Source organism: Geotrypetes seraphini, chromosome 4, assembly GCF_902459505.1.
Source record: "Geotrypetes seraphini chromosome 4, aGeoSer1.1, whole genome shotgun sequence".
NCBI classification, from domain to species: domain Eukaryota; kingdom Metazoa; phylum Chordata; class Amphibia; order Gymnophiona; family Dermophiidae; genus Geotrypetes; species Geotrypetes seraphini.
Genome location: NC_047087.1, coordinates 133425901 through 133451459, shown reverse-complemented (window position 1 = coordinate 133451459; position 25559 = coordinate 133425901). Strand labels below are relative to the sequence as shown.

Genomic DNA, 25559 nt, shown 5'->3' with positions numbered 1-25559 from the left:
CCACAATATGATTTGAATAATGACCAGACAACAAAAGGTAGAAAAAATAATTTTGAAGGTTATGGTCTGGGGCTCAAAGGATGCCAGTGGTGTCAGAGGTCTGCATATCATCGATGGAATGGTCAAAGGAACCAAGTACACCACAATACTGCAAAAGTGCCATCTCAGCAGCTGTTTCCAGGCTAGTTCCTGTTCCAAGATGACAGTGCACTGGAAGTGTCAGAACAACACTGAGTTAATTGACTGGCCTGCCCAATCTCTGGATCTGAATCCAATCAAGAACTTGTGGCACAAGGTGGCCTGGAAGATATCCAAGAGACATCCAACATCAAAACGTGATCTGCGTAATGCATTGTAACCTGGAACTGTGTTGCACCCATGATCACCTCGTCAAACCGGTTCATTCAGTGCCAACAAGGTGCAGACGAGTGATAAAGAACAGAGGATGGTCCACCAAATACTGAGCCATCACTGACGTGCAAAATGTCCTTTGGCAAGGCCACCTACATGAATATGAAGGATAGAAGATGCTCATATGTACTTTTTTTTGGCCAGCGAAGTACATTACTCGATTTTCACAGAAAAATGATTAACATGGCAACTTTAACAAACAAACTCAGAAATTTAAGGCCAAGCTATAATAAAAAGTTGATTCTAATAGCCAAATGTATCCCTTGTAATGTGGTACACAGAAAAATCTATTGGGTCAACAAAAAATTCTAATAAAAGGTCAGAAAGCTAAAAGAATGCAAAACCGTGGCACTTTTGCTACATTGATGGATTTCAGTTCCAGGATTGGAATCCAATCATCTGAGTCTTTCTTGGGTATTATGAAGCATATAAAGTATGAGCCTAAGCCCGATTCTTCAGGAGGCACTGGCTTTATGGCTCAAATGTCTAAGAGCCTTGTCACTGTTACCTGGAAATTGACTGCTTTCTCTGGCCTCCCAGCTGTGGATTTTACAAATAGATCCAGGAGAAGGTGACAGAATTCAAGCTTGTAACCTTCTAGAATGATGCCCAGCACCCACCAGACCAAGCAACTCAGCTCCCAAGCTTCTCCATAAGCCAACAAACTCCCACCTATCTGCAGAGGCAGGGCAACTGACCTGGCATCATTGGGATTTCTTGGAGGCTGCTGTGGTGCAAGAACCAGAGGACTGAGGTCACCTAACACTTCCGTAGTTCTGTCTAGATCCTCAATATGATCTCTGGGTAGAGGATCTTCCTGAATGACGACAAAATTGCCGAAAGCCACAAAAATAAGCTTGACCTGACCCTCTAGGAGCTCGTGGTCTGCTGTCAGGAAAGCTTTAGGGTGACGATCTGCCACAGAAGCCATAAGGTCATCTAATCCCTTACCAAACAGCATTTGCCCCTTAAAAGGGAGCCTATTAGCACTGCTTTAGAAGCCGAATCTCCCGCCCACTGCCTGATCCAGAGCATTCTACAAGCGGAGATGGCATAAGCAGAAACCTTGCTCATGACTCTAATTTTATCATAGAGTATCTTCTACATAGTCAACCTCCACTATTACCTGCTGGGGTAAACATCATCATCTGATGAGGGAGTCTGGCACATTCTGGTATGGCAAGCACATGCCACGAACGAGACCATCATAGCTGTCATGATTCCAAAGGCCAAGGCCTCGAACTGTCATTTGAGGACAACATCTATCCTGCGATCCTGTGCATCCTTTAAAATGACACCGCCCTCACTAGGACGGGAAGTACACTTGGTAACCAGTGCTACCAAGGAATCTACTTAAGGCTGAATAAACAGCTGCTGAAATTTAAGAGCCATGGGATACAGGTTTGACATCATCCTAGCAACCTGAAAGGAGCCCTCTGGGGTCTCTCAATGCTCTGTGACTAACAAAGAAATGTCAGGATGCAATGGAAAAATGCAGACTGAGTCTTAGAGCCGCTTATAACAGAGCACTGTGTAGCTGATGTCTGAGGAGCTTCCAGATATAATTTCTGCAGGGAATCCATAATAACTTCCAGCAATGTGTCGATTTGAAGAGGCGATGCACTGACAGATCCTCCCCTTGATCAAGGACCACCATCGTCTCCTGACAAGTGACCTTTGCTCAAGACCCTGAATCTCCTAAATGCAAAGATTAACTCTGAGCCAGTAAAGGCATGGACTCTAACCCTCAGTTTCCCCAGTGTTCTGACTGGTCTTCTGGTTCCAAATTGGAAACCTTTTCTGCAGGAAGCGTGCTATGAGACACCAGCCCCTCTTGTGCAGTCATAGGTGTGCCTTCAGTGGGCACAGACAGACCCCCAACAATTTAAATAAGCTGTCCACATAAGACTCACAAAATCAGGGGTAAAGTCTTGAGTAGGAAGCCCAGAGGACCCCCTTCAGGGACTCACCATGTCGTCTCTTGGGCTCTCCAGTGTCCAACAGTTTGCGTTTTGCTAAATCACTCTCCAAGAGCTCAGAAAAAGATTTCTTCCCTAGCAAATGAGCCCCCTGCAACTCCCCTGCACTAGAGGTACCAGAAGGGGCTAATCCTAGGGCTCCCACCCGGCATGTGGCACATGGATGTTCCTCAGCCGACCATCCAACATAAACATGGAACAATACAGGGGTAGAAAGGTCTGAGGAATCCATAATAATCGATTTTAAGCAAAATTGAAGTGTTTTGAGGCAGATGGTAAAATTATGGTCATACCTGTTAATTTTCTTTCCTTTAGAAGCAGCAGATGAATCCAGACTAGTGGGTATAGCTCACATCGACCAGCAGGTGGAGATAGAGAACTGATTAACAGTTGGCCTTAAAGCCTGGTGTTCTTTCTGTTGATTCAGTTATGCACTTTGCCCAAGCATCCCGAAGGAGAATGAGCAGCCACAAACTCCATTCCAGTAACAAACGTGCCCTTCTCATTTGAATCCCATTGATATTTTCTCGTTTTCCGTATCTTGCGTTTTTTTTTTTTTTTTTTTTTTCAGTCATGAAATCATACACTTACCAACCATAGCCCCGGCTAACCTAATGACCTAAATACCCTACACACAGTCCGTGCCCATGGGGAGGGGCTCTGGATTCATCTGCTGCTTCTAAAGGAAAGAAAATTAACAGGTATGACCATAATTTTACCTTCCATAGCAAAGCAGCAGATGAATCCAGACTAGTGGGATGTAGCAAAGCAAACTCAAACTGGGTGGGACGCCAATGCCGCCTCTGCCAGCACTGCCGCCTCTGAACGGGCTGCTACATCTAACCGATAATGCTTTGAAAAAGTATTCCCTGACGACCAAGTGGCCGCCCGGCAAATCTCCTCTAATGACATCCCCCCGGACTCCGCCCAAGATGTAGCTAAAGCCCGAGTGGAATGAGCCTGCAGGTGCTCCGGAACCTTCTTCCCTGATAACACATAAGCCGAAGCAATAGCTTCCTTGACCCAACGCGCAATGGACGCTTTAGACGCCGCCATCCCTTTGTTTTTACCCGCGAACGCGACAAAGAGATGGTCCGACCGGCGAAAAGCATTCGTCACCTCCAAATAATGGAGAAGCATACGGCGGACATCCAGAAGCCGTACCGACAAAAAACGCTTCCCCCAATCCTCCTTCCTGAAGGATGGCAGAAACAGACTCTGGTTCACATGAAAGGACGAAACAACCTTAGGCAGGAAGGACGGCACCGTACGCACCGTCACCCCAGTCTCCGAGAAACGCAAAAAGGGTTCCCTGCACGAAAGCGCTTGCAACTCCGAGACTCTCCTTGCTGAAGCCATGGCCACCAAAAAAACTGTTTTCAGTGTGACATCTTTCAACGTGGCCGCTGATAGGGGCTCAAAAGGTGCCCCCTGCAACTTCCCAAGGACGAGTTTCAGATCCCACGCTGGACAAATACGCTTTACCGGCGGGCGGATATGGTTCACCCCCTTGAGGAAACGGACCACGTCCGGCTGCGACGCGAGAGCCGAGCGATCCACCCGGCCCCTGTAACAGGCAATGGCCGCCACCTGAACCTTTAAAGAGTTGTAGGCTAACCCTTTCTCCACGCCTTCCTGCAGGAAAGCAAGAATAGCCGGCAGAGAAGCCTTAAAGGGCGCCACTCCCTGGTGACCGCACCATGCCTCAAAAATCTTCCAGACTCTCGCATAGGAGGCTGACGTTGAAAGTTTCTTGGCTTTAAGCAGAGTGGCGATCACCCTCTCTGAATAGCCCTTCTTTTTTAGCCTCGACCGCTCAATAGCCAGGCCGTAAGACCAAAGCGGGCCGGATCTTCTATCCATATGGGCCCCTGAGACAGTAAGTCCGGCGTTACCTGGAACGTCACCCGCTCGCCTACCGCAAGCTGAATCAGATCTGCGTACCACGGCCGACGTGGCCAATCCGGAGCCACCAGGATGACTCTGCCGCGAAAGCGAGAGATGCGCTGTAACACTCGCCCTATCATGGGCCACGGCGGGAATACATACAGAAGGGAATTCGGAGGCCATGGGAGAGCTAACGCGTCTACCCCTTCCGAACCCTCTGTCTTGCGTCTGCTGAAGAACCGAGGCACCTTCGCATTGCGGGACGAGGCCATCAGATCCATCTCCGGCAAGCCCCACCGACGGACTAGCTGGCTGAACGCTCGAGGAGACAACTCCCACTCTCCCGGATCCAGAAGATTTCTGCTGAGAAAGTCCGCTTGCACGTTTTCGTGACCTGCAATGAAAGCCGCCGACAGAAGCGGCACATGCCTCTCCGCCCATCGAAACAACTTTCTTGCCTCTTCTGCTAACTGCGGACTCCGGGTGCCCCCTTGGCGATTGACATAGGCGACCGCCGTGACATTGTCCGAAAAGACTCTGGTCGGCTTGTCCTGAAGTAGTGACTGAAAAGCTAGCAGCGCCAGCCTGACCGCCTTTAACTCCAACAAATTGATGGGCCACTGGGCCTCCTGGACGGACCACCTCCCCTGCACTGACGCCTGCAGGCATTGGGCCCCCCAACCCTGCAGACTGGCATCCGTGGTGACCACCATCCAGTCCGGCGTGGCCAATGGCATGCCCTTCCACAGATGCAACTCGTGGAGCCACCACTGCATGCTGTGAGCTGCTCGACGACTCCATGGGAGACGCACATTGTAGTTCAGAGAAGCTGGAGACCAGCGGGAGAGCAGAGACTGTTGCAAGGGCCTCATGTGGTGCCGCGCCCAGGGGACTACCTCCAGAGTCGCCACCATGGAACCCAGCACCTGTACATAATCCCACGCTCGCGGTCTGGCCGTCCCGAGAAGAAGGCGAATTTGAGCCTGTAATTTCTCCCCCCGGTCTCGGGGTAGAAACACCTTCCCCAGAGCCGTGTCGAACTGCACCCCCAGATGCACCAACGACTGCGAAGGGGACAGAAAACTTTTGGGAAAGTTGACAATCCACCCCAACGACTGTAGGAGAGAAATCACTCGCTGAGTAACCGCCGCACTCTCCTGTCTGGACGAGGCGCGGATTAACCAGTCGTCTAGGTAAGGGTGTACCCGAATCCCTTCCCTGCGGAGGAAGGCGGCTACCACCACCATGACCTTGGAAAAGGTGCGGGGTGCCGTTGCCAATCCAAAGGGCATTGCGCGAAACTGATAATGCTGGCCCAGAATCGCAAACCGCAGATACCGCTGATGCGGAGGCCAGATTGGAATGTGGAGGTATGCCTCCTTGAGGTCGAGGGACGTGAGGAACTCTCCCGGTCGCACAGCCGCAATAACCGAGCGCACTGTCTCCATCCGGAAATGGCGAATACTGAGAAATCTGTTGACTCTTTTGAGATCCAGCACCGGCCTGAAGGACCCCCCCTTCTTTGGCACAATGAAGTAAAGGGAATATATACCGGTGCCCACCTCTTCCGGGGGCACCGGCACCACTGCCCCTAGCTCGAGCAGCCCCTGCAGAGTCAACCGGACCGCGGCTCCCTTGGCCGCCCCATTGCACGGGGACACCAAGAAAGAATCTACGACGGGCGAGGCGAACTCTAACTTGTACCCTTCTTGGACAATGTCCAACACCCACTGATCTGACGTGATCGTGGCCCACTCCGCCCGGAACTCCGAAAGCCGGCCCCCTAAGGGAAAGGCGGAGGGAGCCACGCCCCCGTCATTGTGGAGTGCGAGAGGCTGGGGTACGTGTGGACTGCCCCGACGAGGGTCTCGTCGTACGAAAGGACCCCCTCTGCTGAAACCGTGGTTTCGAAGCAGAGGACGCAGCAGCAGCCGATCTGAAGAAAGGCTTACCAGACCTGGATCTCCGCACATCCCTGAAGCGCGGTCTCGCTGCTGAGGGTCTAACCGGGGGCCTAGCCCTATCCTCCGGTAAACGCTGAGTTTTGGTATCCCCAAAATCTTTCACCAGTTTATCCAACTCATCTCCAAACAAGAAACCTCCTTTAAACGGGAGCCGTACCAGCCGAAGCTTGGAAGCAGCATCGGCCGCCCAATGCCGTAGCCATAGGGATCTGCGCGATACCACTGAAAGAGACATCTGCTTCGCCGACGCCCTAACAATATCATATAAGGAGTCTGCCAAATAAGCCAAGCCGGACTCCAAATCTGCCAGCTCCGCATGGACAGGACCACCAGACTCCGTTAAATTATCTGACACCACTTGCGACCACTGCAGACAAGCTCGTGCCGCATAAGAACTGCATATGGCGGCCTGTAAAGTCAGTGCCGCGACCTCAAAGGACATCTTTAAGGAAGATTCAATCTTCCTATCCTGCGCATCCTTCAACGTCACTCCCCCCTCCACCGGTAAGGTAGTCCGTTTGGTTACCGCGGCCACCAAAGCATCCACCCGGGGCAATCTAAACTTATCCAGTTCAGCCGGGTCAACCGGATACAAAAGCCGCATGGCCTTTGCCACCCTTAAACTGGCTTCCGGCGTATCCCATTGCGCCGAGATCAGCTCCTGCATGGCTTCATGCACCGGAAAAGACTTCGGAGGTCTCCGTGTGCCCGCCATCAGGGGATTACCTGCTACGACCGTATCAGCCTGAGAAATATTCAGCCCCTGTAAAGCCTTTGATATCAAGGAAGACAATTCTTCCTTATGAAATAACCTAAGCGCGGCCGGGTCATCCCCTTCTTGACCCGGGGGATCCCCTGCATCCCAATCCAGGACCTCCCCCTCCTCCAACGAGTCTGGAAGAGACAAAGGGGATCTAGGCAGAGTATCCTCTGCCTCCACGGCCACGAGCCTGCGCTTCTTTGCGCTCAGCGCCCTTGCTGGCGACCCCACCGTGCCCTCAGCAGGTTTGCCTGTCTCCTCAGGCACCACCGCCGACGTTGAGGGCACCGGAAGGGATACCGTGATCACTGGCACCGGCGGGGCGGACTGCGCCCCCTGTAACAAAAATGCCCTGTGCATCAACATTACAAATTCCGGCGAAAAAGAACCCCACTGAAGGGCCGCCGAAACGCCCTGCTCCGGGCCGGGGAGCGGGGCCGCGACTTCCGCCATTGCTCCCGCCTCCCCCACCGCCGCTGAACTTCCCCCTGCTCCGGAAGAGCCTCGCCGCTCTGACTCACCTTTGCGAGCCGGGGAAGTGTCCCGTGCCTCTGCGACCCGGGAAATCGCTATTTCACACGCCTGCAACAAAGCCCCTTCAGCCAGAGCCAGCTCACACTCGGCCGAGCAAAGGCCCGACGGTGTCCTGCGCGCTCCACAGCGCGAACACCTCTGACCGGCCTCCGTTGCCATGCCGCGTTTTCAGCGCGGCTGTTTTTTTTTTTTTTTTTTTTTTTTTTTACACGCGGCAAACGCCGCCGACTCCCGACTCCGCCCCCAACCACCCCTACAGTCGGGAACGCACTACTCAAGCCCCGAGGCAGGGAAAACACTCACCACTTTGGTCCCGCGCTCTCAGACGCCAGGATACAGCTGGTAAGTGTACTGAAGGCAAAATACAACGTCTGTAAAGCCCAGCACTAGACAGGAAGTCGACTGCTTTTTTTTTTTTTTTTTTTTTTTTACTGGAATGGAGACAGCAGACCCCTGCAGGACCAAGAACCCCTCAATCACACGGAGGGGAGGGTGGAGCAGGGACCTGGGAGGGCCCAGGTGTAACTCCTAAAGCCGGCACCAATCAGCCAGGCACCCCTGTCCTACTGAAGAGACTGAGTCTCAACAGAGGCAGTCCAACCGAACACCAAAATCTCCGGTAGCAGCTAGAATCCAAGAGCTAGTGGGCTAGCTCAGTCCCTGCTGGGAGATAGAGCAAAACTGAATCAACAGAAAGAACACCAGGCTTTAAGGCCAACTGTTAATCAGTTCTCTATCTCCACCTGCTGGTCGATGTGAGCTATACCCACTAGTCTGGATTCATCTGCTGCTTTGCTATGGAAAGGCTTTTTAATTAGAATAAGGAAATCCAAGATGGCCGCAGCAGCATTTTAGTGCCATAAAACAGTCCAGGAAAGCTACAGCAAGTTACAAAAAATTCAAGGAAGGGGATTTTGGAGGTGGGGGACCCTATATCTAGCTCCAAAAATCACTACAACTTGCTTTTAGAGACACCCCCCCCACACACACACCTGATTTTCCTATAGGCTGTGTTGTGCTGCTTCAGCTCTCACTGCAGCTGGATAGTGGAGAACACCCTTGCCTCAAACAAGTAAATCCTCAGTCCAGGGCCCTTCAGTCTTTGGGCTGCCAGTCAGGCTAACACTGGAATGAGGCCTCAGTCCTCACATGAGCCCAAGTGCTGCAATGGGGGGTGGAAAACGCAGCCGGCGCCCATCAAAGCCCTCCTATACCACCACGGGGCCAAACAGCCCGCAATTAAGCACCTGATAAATCAGGGGCGAGTCTTGCTCACAGGAAACAATCCCCAAACTCCGCAACTGTTAGTGCAGGCTGGCTAGACAGGTTCCTTTACAGTTGCCCTGCCAGCAACAGACAGCTCATCAGAGGGTCTGTCTCTTCTCTCAGGCAGAGCTGCCCCAGCGCCACTGGGTACCTCTTGAGCAACACAAGCCTGTAAATTAGATTTAAAATCCTGAAAATAATAAAAATTTCTCAGAGCAGATCAGAAAAACACCTTCCAGCTCGCTTACAGAAGGAAAAAACTGGAGATTTTTTGCTATTATCTTCTATTTATCATTTGTAAATCATTCCCTATTTATTTAATTGCTGTAAACTGAGTCGAGCCTTCTCAGAATGATGACTCGGTATACAAAGTTAAGCTTTAGTTAATTTAGTTTACAGCCCGATGAGGAAGGATGCGGAGCTGAAGAAAAAGTATTGATTTCTTCTGCAACAGTTCATGATTTGGGGTACTTAACACACTTCTCAGAACGCGCATGCTTTGTGTAACAGAAGTATTCCATTGTGGCCCTAAAACAGTTGGCTGAAATGCTTTTCAAGTTCCGCAAATGCATCATGTTCAATTTTGCCTACCTGGATAGCTTACTAAATGTTTGAAAAAATGATTGCCATAGGCCAGGCACAGGGCAAGAGTAGGACCTACTACTCCTGCACTGTACATACAGGTGTAGGATCGGTCAAAGGTCAGGACTCATATTTAGATACACGTGTACTGCAGCAGTATGACAAAGCTAGAGTAATATTTAACTAATATAGACTTATACAGTATATGTAAGCTTGAAATATCTTGGTGGCCATCAGATCTTTCTCACATTCACATTGGGGCCCTTTATATGAAAAAGGTTGGGGATCACTGAGCTACGTAGTGTGACCTGGATGGGCCAGCTTTCCCAGCTTTCCCATGTAGTGGCACAGAATCATTGTAAAGCTATCATGTTTCTTGCTTTCAGTGTGTCTGACCTGTTGCCTTTTCTACAAGTGAAGCTGTGTAGTTAAGTGACACATTACAAGTAAAGGAAAAGATAGGTTTAGACAATAACTTACTTATTGGCCATTTCAGTAGAAAAAACATAAACTACTTTGGATGTAGCCTTTTGTGCTGCTGCTGTGTCAGGCATCAGCGTTGACCCATGGGAAGGCGTGGAAGACCGGGTTACAGAGGCATTGGATGGTGTCACAGAGGAATCCTGTGAAAGAACTGTCTCTGTAGAAGTGCAGTCTACATCAGAAAGAAAGAATAGGAACTCAATTTATTAGTCTATCTGAATCCTTTCTAAGTCAAATACTCAGCTACACAGAGATACGCAAAGGCTGTCCTCTGAGCTCCATAAGATATAACCTGAAGGCCTCTCTCGCAACATGCACTTGTAATAGGAAACTCATATTCCTAGGCTACAGAATAAGTAGACAAAAGTGACAGGAAAGTAGCTATTATTGAAGGTGTGCTGGCTCCGATAGGGTGCAAGGCAACACAAAGCAATTTTATAACAAATGCTCATATTTGGATGACATACCATCTCCACAAGCCCTTCATACCTTTGATTTCAGAGTCCGTGCTGGGTGTTCCCACATCTCTTTGATCAAAGGAGTCCACAGAAATGCTACGCTCCCTTTTGCTCTTGCCTTTAGTCACATTCCCAGCACCATTTTTCAATCCCATACTGCCAGCAGTGCTTGGCAGTGTTTTAGGGGTATGATTGCTGCTCTTAGGCTCACAGGGTGAAAGTTGTGATTGGTTGGTCGTGCTTCCCTGCTTCCCTTGACTGGAGAATTTGGAGTCCAACTGGGGATTACTGGATGGAGACATCACGGTGGGAGGCCGGACCATTACCTCCTGCTTAGATTTTGGGCTGCTGCAAAATAGAAAAGACATATACTATAAGCAACCTGTGCCTAAAGCAATTCAAAATTGTCTCAGCTGAAATACCCTCTGACAAATGTCAAGAAAATTCTCAATGACACTGGCCCAATAGCAAGTGCTACATGCTGCCATTATGAAATCTATGTTTGAGTCCAAAAAAGGCCAGTTTTATGCTCTTGGACTAGCAAAGGCTGATAATACTGCACTGGAGCGTTCATGGTACCAGAGGGAAGAAAGACTCAAGCCATTGCTCAAAAGTTGACTGTCACCCTCAGAATCCAAATTAGCTGTGATTCAAGATAGGGGGGAACCCTATTTGTGGCTCCTAAGAGCTGAAATAGAATGGAGTATTTAATTTAAAAAAAAGCAGGAGGAAAACTCAAGTATGCAGTGGTGAAACAAGGTGTTTTAGATCCAAACTCTGGTTGTTTTTTTTTAACTGAGCTGAAGTATATTTCTGTAGTTTTTGTGACAACTGAAGGCAATTTACAAAATGACTTCAGTAGGTAAAAATGCCCCTCCTCTCCCCGCAATGTGGCCAAAGGTCTGCATGCTATTCAACATATGTACTTCTAAGTGCACTGAGATTGGGAGGTAACAGGGAGAAGAAAAAAAAGAAGGTGCTTAATGTAGAGAAGCTAGCCAATATTCAGCCGGCGACTGTCACCAACTAGATTAGCCCCCAGTATTCAGTGCTGGGCTATGTCTGGGCAAGGGTCCTAGTTGACAGAGCTTATGTGGGTCCCAGCCAATACTCAGCTGGGGCCTGAATAAGATAGTTATGTGGGACCCAGCTGAGTACGCCAGGACCCATATAACTTTTTCTTTTTTTTGTGTGTTTTGATTCCCTTCCTAGCCCCCACAGAATCTCCCCCACCTGTGCCATTTATAAGCACCCCTACAACCTCCTGGCAGTCTAGGCAGGCCCCTGGACATGCTTCTGTTCCCTGGTAGTCCAGTATGTTGTTGGGGGCAAGAGCACCCTCACTTCTGCCCCTTATTGCTTGACTGAGTAAATGGCTGCAATGATCTCTCGCAGCAGCTTATGACACTTGCTGTGGGTTGAGGGGGAGGGAGACTGTGGCACTAAAACCAAAAAAAAGTTACAAGGGTGCGGGCCAACATTCAGTGCCAGCACCCACACAGCTAAATGGGTCAAATAGGACAGCTTTTGAGCTCTCCTAAATTCTCCATCAACTCTCCAGGCTCTCCTTACGATTGCTCTCTACATAGTTCCTGACCTGCCCACTTTTTCTGGGACTGGTCAGAGGTAATTTTCTGCCTTCTTCAATGTCACTGAAAATCAGGGGAAGTGTTAGGCAGCAACAGGCAATTTAAGAAGGCAGAAATCTTTTTACCTGCTTAAATCACTTTGAATATCAGCCAGAAGGTGTTTGAAGAGTGAATTTGGAAAGAAGCTTATCAGTCAGGCACAAACTCATACTAAAATCTTTTTCACATTCATTTGAAACAAGAAGCCTGTGGGGGAGTCAACTATACCAGTGGTTACCAACCCTGTCCTGGAGGACCACCATGCCAGTTGGGTTTTTAGGATAGCCCTAATGAATATGCATGGAGTAGGTTTGCATGCCTGGCACCTCCATTATATGCAGATATCTCTCATACATATTCATTAGGGCTATCCTGAAAACCCGACTGGCCTGGTGGTCCTCCAGGACAGGGTTGGGAACCACTGAACTATACCATTAGATGATCAAGGGATTTAAAAAGACACAAGGGGCACTCAGGGAGCATAAGGTCATAGCAGAAACGAAATGAATTCTTTGCTTCAGTATTTACTGAGGAAGATATGTCATGAAAGGGGAAGAGGACTTATAAACCGCTTTTTTGTTTTTGCACATTCAAAGTGGTTTACATATATACAGATACTTACTTTGTACCTGGGGTGTAGGGCAATGGAGGATTAAGTGATTTGTCCAGGGTCACAAGGAGCAGCACTGGAATTTGATCCCATAACCTCAGGGTGCCGAGGCAGCGGCTCTACCACTAGGCCACTCCTCACCTTACTTAGGAACTGAACCAGAATCTTTATGAACCAGATTTAAAAACCAAATTGACAAAGTAAAGTATATTAAATCATCCGGTTTGTTCGGATGGAGAGTCTGGTTTCTTCTCTCCGTCGACGTTATGGCCGTACCCGGGCACTTTCGGATCGTGCTCGACTGTTGCAGGCCCAGTGTTCGCTTAATTCTCTGTTACATCAACAAACTCACCGGTCTATGGAGCATTATCGGTTTCATCTTTATCGTTTTGCGAATAAGAGTAGCAAACTTCTTGCAAAGTTGGTTCGGCAGCAGCGGGGTAGCACCCGTATTACTTCTCTTCAGACGCGGAACTCGGAGGTCGTGCATACTGATAGGGACATTAATAGGGTTTTGCGAGACTTTCTTGAGCACTTATATTCTGCTCCCTCTGACCCTCCGCTTGATGGGGCGGTATATTTATCTGGTCAGGATCTCCCGACTCTTTCGGCTTCCTCTCAGGTGCAGTTGGAGGCTGCGTTTACGGCCGAGGAGATTGAGCGGGCGATCCAGTCTAGTGCACTGGGTAAGTCTCCTGGACCGGATGGTCTGCGTAGTGAGTTTTATAAGATTTTGTGAGCTGAGGTTGCACCTTTGTTGGCTTTGGTGTTTAATGAGGCGGTTGGGTTGGGGGCGCTTCCTCGCCACTTGAATGTAGCTCAGCTCATAGTTCTGTTGAAACCTGGGAAGGATCCGACTAGACCCGAGTCGTACAGACCGATTTCTTTGTTGAACTTTGAGGCTAAGCTTTTCGCTAAAGTTTTGGCTACCGGTCTCGCCTTGGTACTCCCGAGTCTTATTTCGGATCAGCAGGTTGGCTTTGTGAAGGGCCGCGCGATTGCTAAAAATGTGCGCCGTATTTTGGCGGCTCTGGAACGGACTGCACAGGATCAGATACCCTCTTTGATAATCAGCTTTGATGCCGAGAAGGCCTTTGACCAGGTGGATTGGGGCTTTATGTTTGAGGTCTTGCGAGTGTATGGTCTTGGCCCTTGGTTTATTCAGGCGGTGTGGACTCTTTATGCGGACCCTGTGGCCTGTGTGTGGGCCAATGATACTCTTTCCGATCCCTTCCCGATTTGCAGGGGTACTCGCCAGGGTTGCCCCCTTTCGCCTTTGCTATTTATCTTGACTTTGGATCCTCTTATTCGGGATGTTCAGGGTAACCCGGACGTCATGGGAATGGTAGTGGGGGCTCATCATTTTAAACTGGCGGCCTTTGCCGATGACCTTTTGGTCTATTTGACGGATCCTCGGGCCTCCCTCCCTGCCCTCTTGGAGAGTTTTCGCGAGTATGGGGATTTTTCTGGTTTCCGTTTGAATCAGCAGAAGTCGGAGGCTTTGGCATTCCAGGACTCTTTGCAGGTAGACTGGGGACCGGATTTTTCTTTGCGATGGGCGGAACACTCTTTTCGGTACCTTGGTATTTTGTTGTCCATGGATGTCTCCGCATTGTACCGTTTGAATGTTGATTGTTTGTTGCAGGAGACCAAGGGGCTCTTGCGTCGCTGGTTGAATCTTCCTCTTTCGTTAATGGGCCGTGTTCATCTCTTTCGGATGATTATCTTCCCTAAATGGTTATATGTCTTGCAAACGCTTCCTTTGTTTCTTTTGAAAAAGGATCTCCTGAGTCTCCAGAGATTGGTGTTGTCCTTTTGCTGGGGGGGCAAGAAAGGTAAAATGCATCATTCTTTTCTTCAAGGGTCCTGGGCAATGGGTGGTTTGGGACTTCCTTCGGTTCATTTGTATAATTTGGCCTGCCTGCTTCGGCATGTACTGGATTGGCTTTTTGCCAGCTCTCAGTATTCTGATTGTGAGTTGGAAGCTGATTATTTTTTTCCGTGGGCTCTGCCTTATCTTTTACATTGGGATGGGAAGGTGCGGTTGGGCCCTGGGGCCCGTACTTGTTTGGTGGAGCCGCTTCATCGGGCTTGGTGGTGTGTTTTTCAGCTTTGGGGCCACTCGTCTTTTAGTTCTGTTTTGCTGCCCATAGTGGGCAACGCGAACTTTAGTCCTGGACAGGATAATGTTGTTTTTAAACGTTGGGCGCGGAAAGGGCTCCGAATTTTGGGGCAGTTTCTTCAGATGGATGGCAGTGCTGTTTCTTTCTCGGCTCTCCAGGCATCCTGGTCCTTGTGTGCGACGGATCATTTTGCTTATAGGCAGCTTTCTCATTATGTAGCCTCTTTGCCCAGGGAATCTTTGATTCAGTCTTTTGCTGTTACTTTGCAAGAATTTTTCTTTGATGCTCAGTGAGACTGGCTTTCTGTTTCTCAATATCATCGTAAATTGGTGGCTTTGCAGCCTGAGAGGGATTACCAGCAGCTCTTGACTTTATGGGCCCGGGACCTGGGGTGTCGCCCGCGGGTGGCATCCTTGGCCCCTTTGGTGCGACAGATACCTAGGGTGGTGCAGAGCGCTGAGCTCCAGGAATGTCAATTTCAGGTTCTCCTTCGGGGTTATGTCTCCCAGAAACAGGCCTTTTATTTTGGGTGTGCCCCTACCTCTATTTGCCTGAAATGTCACCAGGTTGCCAACTCTCTGGCGCACGGGGTGTGGTCGTGTGCCCCTATCTCTGCCTTTTGGTTGGAGGTCAAGTATTATTTGGAATCTTTGGTGGGTTATCCACTCCCCTCGACGGTGGAAGGGATTATTTTTTTGGCTGCCGGTCATCTGGGTGGACTTTCTGCAGGCGACAGTTTGCTTATTCGTAAGGGTTATATTGTGGGGAAGAAATGCATTCTTAATCATTGGCTTCAGGACTCCCCACCCTCCATCTGATATTGGTGCAATAAATTTCATCTTTTAATGGTCTGGGAGTCCATGTCCGTTCCGAGAATGTGAGGACGCTAAAGAAAGAGTGCTTACTGTGAACCCTTGAGAAAGCCCAAGGTGGGCGAAATGGGTCCCGTCGGGGCATGATAGTTACTCTGCACTTTTAAAGAGAAAGAAAAATAAACCAATGGATTACCAGAAGCCACTGGTTTGTCTTACTTCTGAAAATATTAGAGGATGATTGAATACAGTGAACTTTAAAAAACTTACAACATATTAGAGGTGGACACTGTAGCTTATCCCTTCTTGGAGATTGAGCTACATTTTTCTATTTCCTCGTCTTATAGAGTGAGGTGTAGTTTTAGATTTATGATGGTAAGAAGTCTAACATAATACATTGAGATAATCACTAATGTTTCTTACCTCTGTGTATTTGCTGATGGTGAGTTTCTTACTTTGGGGTTGCTTGAATGCATTGATGGTGTTGCAGAGTTGCTATTCAGAGATGCAGAAGGGCTGGGCTGGGATTTTGGGGGGCTTGGTGACTTTGGCTGTGGTCCAAGGACTTTGTATGTTGGAATTTTGTTAATGCTTTCAATTTCTTTCTTGCTCCGCTCTCTCTTGCTGAACTGCGTTCTTCCCTCCTGCAGCTCCAGCATTCTCCAGATGGGTGCCACCCGCTTGTGAGGAACCTTCACACATCTCCAGGGCACACTGAACAGGACCCCAGTAAGACACCAGAAGAGGAAATAGATTAAAAGCTTTTCAAAGTCACATTCAACCCACAGCTATACTATACATAAACACCATTTAGAACAGGGGTACACAAGGTGAAGTTGGCCAGACACCCACTACACTTAACTACCTGTATATAATATGTAAACTACCTTGGTCATACTACAAAATAATGATATATCAAATTCCTTATCCTTATTCAGGAAAACAACGTTAAATTAATAATAATACTGTAACAGCTTTATTTATATCCTATCATGCCTTTCAGTTCAAGATGGTTTACAAGATACACTGCATGAATGCAGTTAAGTTACATTATGAGCATGAAGTAGGAGGAAACAGACAGGCGTGTAACATAGTTATATACAGCAGGAGCATGCCGGAAGATGTAGAGGAAAAACGATTAAGGAAGTTAAACAAAATTATCAAATAAATGGCTTTTCAATGATCTTCTGTATGATTAGTATGACAAATGGTTAAGGAAGGAAAATGTCTTGTCGAGGAATCTTGAATCTGCATCCTTTGGGAGTCGGAAAGGCGAATAGTAATGTTCTGCATGAGAAGCGGAGTTTGTTTTGGAGAACAAAGTGATTCCAAAGGTAGGTGGGTGCCGTGTCGAATAGTGTTTTGAAACATAGGCAACCGAATTTGAAAATTATTCTGGCCTCAACTGGTAGCCAGTACAGTTTTTTGAAATAAGGGGTGATGTGGTCGTATTTTTTTCAGGTTAAAAAAAATCAGTCGAATGGCTGTGTTTTGGATTGTTCTCAATCTTTTGGTAGTTTTTTTGTAGGAACCTAGATAAATAATGTTGCAGTAGTCTAGCGAGCTTAGGGTTATTGATTGTACTAATAGTCCAAATCAGTGGTCTCAAACTCAAACCCTTGGTGGGGCCACATTTTGGATTTGTAGGTACTTGGAGGGCCGCAGAAAAAATAGTTAATGCCTTATTAAAGAAATGACAACTTTGCATGAGGTAAAACTCTTTATAGTTTATAAATCTTTCCTTTAACAGTTAAAGGAAAGATTTATAAACTATAAAGAGTTTTACCTTAAGCAAAATTGTCATTAACTATTTTTTCTGCGGCCCTCCAAGTACCCTATTTTTTCTGCAGCCCTCACATTTAAAGTTTAATATCTTTCCTTTCTCAAAGCTGACACATTTCAATCACTATATTGAAAATAAAATCATTTTCCCTACCTTTGTTGGCTGGTGACTTTATTTTTCTGTGCTTTTAACTATGTTTCCAGGGCCTTCTTGTCCTTTGACTGTTTTTCTCTCCGTCTTCACTTTCTGCCTTGCATCCATCTTTGGCATTAACTTAATATTCAATTTTTCTGTTTTCTTTTCAAAATCTACGTTTCCATGTCCTACCTTCCCTTCCATCTCTCTCTTCTTCCGTCACTATTTCCATGGTCTGACATCTCTTTTTAGTTCTCCCTACTTATCTTCCCCAGCACGGGGCTGACCAATTCTTGCCACCCGACGTCAATTCTAACATCGGAGAGGAAGTTCCGGGCCAGCTAGGCAGTGATTGGCTGGCCCAGAACTTCCTCTCCGACGTTAGAATTGACGTCAGATGGTGAGAATTGGTCAGCTCCGCGCTGGGGAAGATAAGCAGGGAGAGCTAAGAACTCGGTGCCAGCCTGTTCCCCGATTGCGGCGGTGTTAGCCTATTCCCCGATGGTGGCGGTGGTAGCCTATTCACCGGCTGTGGTGGTGGCCTGTTCCCCAATGGCGGTGACTTGGGGGAGGGCAGTGAGAAGGAAAGCATGTTGGGGATCCCTGCTTTAGGCGAGCTGCGAGCCACACTCAAGTGGCTAAAGAGCCGCAGTTTGCCGACCACTGACATAGGCCAATGTGAAGAAACACCACCACAGGAGAAATCATAGGGGGTTAAAAAAAAATAATAATAATTTCTGTGGGACAGATAATTGCAATTTCCAAAGAAACACATTTTTCATATACTTGCCAAAGGCCTACAGCCCTACACTGCAACCACCACCACAGCCTGGGATGCCTCGTTGCTTGGTTCCGGTGCTTGTGGGCGAGCTGCAGGGCAGAGTGAGCCGTGCGCTCTGGATCCGGGCTGAGAGGAAGTGGAGGGAGGCTGAGATCGCAAGATGCACAGCGCAACCCGGCAGCAGCTAATGCTGCCTAGAGACGCAAGCCAAAGCGGGTGGAGGGAGGCTGAGACTGGGAGAAGCACAGCGCCACCAGGAGGCCGTTTGCCGACATTCCCTCCGACGAAAGTCAATTACAGCACTCGCGGTCTGTACGCGATTGTCCTCTCCACAATCGGAAAACTTGTGAAGTGGAGAGGACAGATCGCGGACCACAAAATAGTCCATGGGGGGCCGCATGTGGCCCGTGGGCCACGTGTTTGAGACCGCTGGTCTAAATGATGCGAAGTTGAAATATGGTTTTATCGTACGTAGTTTCCATAGTAGAACATAAGAATTGCCACTGCTGGGTCAGACCAATGGTCCATCCTGCCCAGCAGTCCGCTCACGCGGCGGTCCCAAGGTCAAAACCAGTGCTCCAAATGAGTCCAGTCTCACCAGTTTAGCATGAATTGTCCAACTTTGTCTTAAAACCCTGGAGGGTGTTTTCCCCTATAACAAACTCCGGAAGAGCGTTCCAGTTTTCTACCACTCTCTGGGTGAAGAAGAATTTCCTTACGTTTGTACGGAATCTATCCCCTTTCAACTTTAGAGAATGTCCTCTCGTTCTCCCTACCTTGGAGAGGGTGAACAGTCTGTCTTTCTCTACTAAGTCTATTCCCTTCAGTATTTTGAATGTTTCGATCATGTCCCCTCGCAGTCTCCTCTTTTCAGAAACATTTTTTTACTAAGATGTCAGTGTGGGTCTCATGTCAGTTTCTGACCTAAGGTCACTCAAAGGATTTTTATAGTGGGATTGATAGGAAAGTTTCTCCCTTGAAAGCTGATTGATGGTTCTTTATATTTGTTCGTTGGGGTGGCCATAAATATTTTAGTTTTTTCAGGGTTTAGTTTTAGTTTGAACTTTTTTGTTCATTGTTCTACCTTATCGATGACGAATGAAATGAAGTGTCTGGATTTGGTTGATAGTGTAGAGAAGGGGATGATGATTGTGATGTCATCAGCGTATATGTACGATTGGAGATTTAGTTTGGATAGTTCATGGCCTAGTGAAGACATGTATAGATTGAACAAGGTAGGTAATAGTGGGGAGCCTTGTTGGACACCACAGGAGTTTGTCCATGATTGGGAGTAGATATTCTCTGTGGACAGCAAGAAAGAAGTCTTCACAAAAAAAGGGCGACTTCTAACAAGTCCATGCAGAAAAGCTCTCCCCTACCTTTTCAAATCTAACTGCTTTGACTGCCTCATGTGAGGTTGTGTCAGTTCTTTTTACAGCTTAACAAGTGCAGAGCATAGCAAATAGAATTCTTTTAATCCCTGCATGTGTGTGTGCATTTGCTGAGCATGCGAGTGTATGTGTTTTATCTGTATGTCCGTGTTTGTTATGTATAGCCTAGGCACTTAATAAGGTGGGTAACTGGGACCAATATTTGCCCAACTCAGTATCAGCCCTGACCACTCAAAATCTGCAAACAATTGCCCCCTAAGGACTAAATGTAAATTGCATAGTGATACAGTATAAACAGTGATGGATCTGAAAACAACTGCCTCTCAAGAACTGAATGTATTAGTGGTCATCATTTTAAAAGATTGAATTTATATTTTTTGTTTGAGCAAGACAACAGTGGTTGGTTGGTTGATCAATGATAGCAGTAGGGAGGCATGATCGTGACTTTATATAAACAACTGATGTGGTGAAAGCATTTGGGTCAACTATTCTTAGAAATTTAAATGCCTTTTATAGTCATAAGAACATGTCTTTGAATGAGCTGAAAAATTAATGTTAGGTTTATTTTGAAGTACTGATTGGAGAAGCAGTAAAGGACTGGACTTGTTTTGAAGAATATTTTATCAGTGAACAATGCGGAAGTAATGCAATAAACTAATTGGCCTCATTTGTTGTTTTGGGTTTTGTTTTTTTTAACATGGCTGTCATCTGATTAATCTATATATGAAAATTTTTTATGCCAATGATGTGGAGGAGGTAGGGTCTTTTCACTCATCAATACCTGCAGAGTAATTGCAAGAGAAGCCACCAGTCCATGTTTGCTTGGGCTTCCAGAGTCCACGGCAGACAGGTCTGCAAAGCATCCCAGTGTGGCGCCCAGCAAGAGAGAAAAGCATGCTGAAGAGGATGCATGTGCACCTTTGTCCAAGAAACTACATCTAGTGTGGCCAGCATGGATCCTACAACCTGAAGATAATCCCATGCCGAAGGAGCCAGCTGCTCCAAAAGGGAAGAAATCTGGGCATGCAGCTTCTGCCTGCGGGCTTCTGGTAGACAGACGTGACCCACTGCCATGTCGAAGAGGACTCCCAGGTATTCCAGCGACTGCATGGGCATCATATTGCTCTTCCTGAAGTTGACAATCCAGCCCAGGTCCTCCAACACTTGGAGCACCTGCTCCACTGTGTGCCGTCCCTCAGCCAACAAAGGAGCTCTAATCAGCCAGTCGTCCAAGTAAGAGTGCACCTGGAGACACATCTTTTGCAGGTAAGCTGCCACTACCACCATCACCTTGATGAAGGTCCAGGGCGCTGTCGCCAGCCCAACAAAGGGCAGGGCCGAGAACTGATAATCCTGTTCCAGTACATGAAACCACAAAAATTTGTGGTGAGCTGGAAAAATGGGCATGTGCAAGTATGCCTCTGAGATCCAGAGGCATGAAACTCTCCTGGGGCCACTGCTGCAATGGCCAAACGCACAATCTCCATTCAGAAGCGGGGAATCTTGAGAGCTGTATTCAAGTGCTGAAGATCCAAAATAGGCCCCCCAATCTTCTGAGCCTTTTTTTGGCATGATAAAGTATATAGAGTATCTACCTGAGCCTGAGAGGGTGGGCAGGACTGGCTCTATAGCTTGAATATCCAGTAAGTGCTAAACCATGGCCTGAACCTTGAGCGCTTTGTCTGGGCGACCTGAAGGAGAGTCCACGAACCAACTGTCAGAGGCTGAGCAAATTCCAGTTTGACCAACTGAATAATGTCCAAAACCACTGGTTGGACATAATGCGCATCCAGGCAGGAAGAAACGCTGAGAGCTGGACCCCTATCCACAAAGAGGCATCCCTTGGCCTGCCTTTCTGTCAGAGGAAGCAGAATGGGAGGTGGAAAGCTGAGAACACATATAGCCAGCATATCGTCATTGGGAGCCCTGTGAAAATCTCAGCGACGTGGCATTTGTATACGGTCTAGAGCGCCATGAGCCATGAAAATTAGAACAACCAGAATCCCTGGAGGGTCTGGGTCTACTATAACGCAGTGTCTTAGGGAAATAGTCCATTACAGAATCTGTGAGGTCATCCAGAACTTTGTCAAAAAATAACTGCCCCTTAAAACACAACCTAGCCAAAGTAGCCTTGGAAGTGAGATCACCAACTCAATGTCTGACCCAAAGCATTCAGCAGGCAGAGATGGAGTACACCAACACTCTCATGAGATCATACAAGGCATCAGCCATATAATCTGTCCCAGCCATCAGAAGCAGAGGAGGGGGATCCACCGCCTCACTCTCCAGAGTGCGCAGTCAAGAAAGGCAGGCACTGAAGCCTAAAGAAGCTGCATCAAAAGGTACTTGATACCTAAAGTAGCTGCATCAAAAGGTTTTCTGAGGGCCACATTCACACAACACCCTCACTGGGGAGAGAAGTGTGCTTAGTCACTTGTGCCACCAAAGAATCTACCCTGGGCTGACCTAAAAGCTGCTGACACTTCTGTGCCAGACGGGACATAGCTCTAGCAATCTTCAGAGTTCCCTCCAGAGAGTCAAAATGCTCCAAGACCAGAACACTCATATCAGGGTGCTAGGGAAAGGTAGCAGACTGCGAACGCACACCACAAAGCCGGAGGAAGAAGTGGACAGAGCCTACTGAGTGATTAAGAACATAAGAGTTGCCGCTGCTGGGTCAGACCTGTGGTCCATCTTGCCCAGCAGTCCGCTCACGCGGCGGCCCCCAGGTCAAAGACCAGTGCTCTAAATGAGTCCAGCCTCACCTGCGTACGTCCCAGTTTAGCAGGAACTTGTCCAGCTTAGTCTTGAAACCCTGGAGGGTGTTTTCCCCTATAACAGACTTCAGAAGAGCGTTCCAGTTTTCTACCTCTCTATGGGTGAAGAAGAATTTCCTTTTACGTTTGTACGGAATCTATCCCCTTTCAACTTTAGACAGTGCCCTCTCGTTCTCCCTACCTTGGAGAGTGTGAACAGTCTGTCTTTATCTACTAAGTCTATTCCCTTCAGTATTTTGAATGTTTTGATCATGTCATAAGAACATAAGAAGTGCCATCTCCAGAACAGACCCTAGGTCTATCAAGTCCGGTGATCCGCACATGCGGAGGCCCCACCAGGTGTACCCTGGCATAGTTTTAGTCCCCATATCACTCTAAGCTTCTCATAAGGAGATGTGCATCTAACTTACCCTTAAATCCTAGAATGATGGATTTCGCAATTACCTCTTTTGGGAGAGCATTCCAGGTGTTCACCACTCATTGCTTCAGTCCATGTCCTCTTGTCCGTGTCACATTGGACATTGTAAATAATTTTTTTTCCTGCTCTATTTTGTCGATTCCTTCCAGTATTTTGAAAGTCTCGATCATATTCCCTCGCAGTCTCCTCTTCTCAAGGGAGAACAATCCCAGTCTTGTAAGTCGTTCCTCGTATTCCAAGTTCTCCATGCCCTTTATTAGCTTTGTTGCTCGTCTCTGCACCCTCTCGAGCATTTTTATATCCTTCTTTAGGTATGGAGACCAATGTTGGACGCAGTATTCCAAGTGTGGTCTGACCATCGCTCTATAAAGCAGCATTATTACTCTCTCCGATCTACTCGTGATTCTCTTCTTTATCATGCCTGGCATTCTATTCGTGTTTTTCGCTGCCGCCACATATTGTGCCAATGGCTTCAGGGTCCTATCAATTAATACGCACAGATCCCTTTCCTGTTCAGTTTTTCCCAGAGTTGCATCTGACATACTATACTTTGTTCCTTATTTTTTCTGCCTAAGTGCATCACTTTGCATTTTTCCACATTAAACTTCATCTGCCATTTATCTGCCCAATTCTCCAATTGGCTCAAGTCGCTCTGGAGTTTCTCACTGTCCTTCTGCGATTTGATTGCCCGGCATAGCTTTGTGTCATCTGCAAACTTGATGATCTCACTGGATGTTCCATCCTTCAGATCATTGATGAAGATATTAAATAAGATGGGCCCAAGTATCGAGCCCTGGGGCACACCGCTAGTCACATTCTCCCAGTCTGAGAATTTCCCATTTATGCCCACTCTCTGCCTTCTGTTCTCCAGCCATTTGCCTATCCATCTTACTATATCTCCTTCTATTCCATGGCCTTGCAGTTTCCTGAGGAGTCTTGCTGGAACCTTGTTGAACGCTTTCTGAAACTCCAAGTATATAATATCCACTGGTTCGCCATTATCAATTTGTCTGTTCACTGTCTCAAAAAATTGAAGTAGGTTTGTCAAACATGACTTCCCTTTCCTGAATCCATGTTGGCTGGCTCTCATCAGGTCATGTGTGTCTAAGTGTCGGGTTATGCTATCCTTGATCAGCGCCTCAACCATTTTCCCAGGAACCGACGTGAGACTCACAGGTCTATAGTTGCCCGGTACTCCTCTTGATCCTTTTTTAAATATCGGCATGACGTTCGCTATCTTCCAATCGGCCAGGATCTGTCCTGTTTTGATTGACAAGTTGGCAAGTTTTTGCAATAGTTCTCCGATTTCCACTTTTAGCTCTTTCAAGACTCTCGGATGAATTCCGATTTGTCACTTTTGAGTTTGTCGATCTGGTGGTAAATCTGGTTCAAGTCCACTTCTACTGTGGTAAGGCTGTCCTCTGTTACTCCTTTGAATACTTTCACTGCTTCTGGAATTGTTGCTGTCTTCCTTTGTAAAGACAGACGCAAAGAAGGAATTTAGTCCGTCTGCGATTTATTTATCTTCCTTGATGTACCCTTTCCTTCCCTGGTCGTCCAGCGGTCCCACTGCCTCTTTTGCGGGTTTTCTCCCTTTCACATACCTGAAGAAGGGCTTGAAGTTTTTGGCCTCCTGCGCTATTTTCTCCTCATAGTACTTTTTGGCATCCCTCACCGCCCTGTGACACTTCTTCTGATCATCCTTGTGTTTGTTCCAAGTTTCGGTTGTTTTCGTGCATTTCGATGCTTTAAAGGAGTCCTTTTCTTTTATGGCTTCCTTAACCTCTTTAGTAAGCCACGCCGGCTCTCTTTTGCCTTTGGTTTTCTTTGCTTTGGACATCCGCGGAATGTAGAGGCTTTGTGCTTCCATGATAGTATTTTTCAGAAGGGACCATGCCTGTTCTACCATTTTGAATCTGCCCATTTTCTTCTTGATCCGTTGTTTTACCACAGTTCTCATGCTATCGTATCTTCCCCTTTTAAAGTTTAAAGTCGTGGTTGAGGTTTTAGTACCTTTCACCTTCCCGACATTCAGTTTGAAGTTGATCCTGTTGTGATCGCTCGTCCCCAGCGGGACTGTGACTTCTACTTCCTTAGCCGGCCCCGTAATGCTGTTTAGGACCAAGCCCAAGGTGACTTTTCTCTTGTCGGCTCTCCCACCAATTGTTCCAGGAAGCAGTCCCCTAGCACTTCCAGGAACATTGCCTCCTTGCCACAATTTGAGGTTCCCAGGTCCTAGTCTATCCCCGGAAAATTGAAATCCCCCAAGATTACAACATTACCTGTCTCCTCGCAGTCTTCTCTTTTCAAGGGAGAAGAGGCCCAGTTTCTCCAATCTCCCACTGTACGGCAACTCCTCCAGCCCCTTAACCACTCTTCTCTGGACCCTTTCGAGTAATACCGTGTCCTTCTTCATGACCAGTGCTGGACGCAGTACTCCAGGTGAGGGCGCACCATGGCCCAGTACAGCGGCATGATAACCTTCTCCGATCTGTTCGTGATCCCCTTCTTTATCATTCCTAGCATTCTGTTCACCCTTTTTGCTGCCGCCGCGCAGACAGCTTCATCGCCGCGCTAGCTGAGCATTTGGTCACCTGCTTCAGCAGGAGAGAAGCTGAGCTGACAATGCAGCCCCCCCAGCTGTACCAAGCAGCATGTGGCACAAGGACACTCTAAAAGCGCTAAATTTGCACAATCCTGGCAAGAATCCACATGAGGAGAGCCCAAGGACTCCATCCCAGCAGGTTTCCAGTCACAATTTGCAGTTTTGATGCAGC

The 25559-nt window shown here is 47.7% G+C and overlaps 1 protein-coding gene across 5 annotated transcripts in view; it reads right to left on the bottom strand.

Moving 5' to 3' along the window:
- The window catches only part of BCL9 (BCL9 transcription coactivator), a 169488-nt gene that overhangs the window by 70096 nt on the left and 73833 nt on the right, over positions 1-25559 (bottom strand). For all 5 annotated transcript variants that reach the window (XM_033941358.1, XM_033941362.1, XM_033941359.1 and 2 more), the window contains exons 4-6: positions 15921-16211; positions 10356-10672; positions 9864-10038 (exon numbers count right to left, since the gene is read on the bottom strand). In XM_033941358.1, the coding sequence (XP_033797249.1) occupies positions 9864-10038; positions 10356-10672; positions 15921-16156 (728 nt within the window). In that variant the 5' untranslated portion in view covers positions 16157-16211. The remainder of the gene's footprint in view (positions 1-9863; positions 10039-10355; positions 10673-15920; positions 16212-25559) is intronic.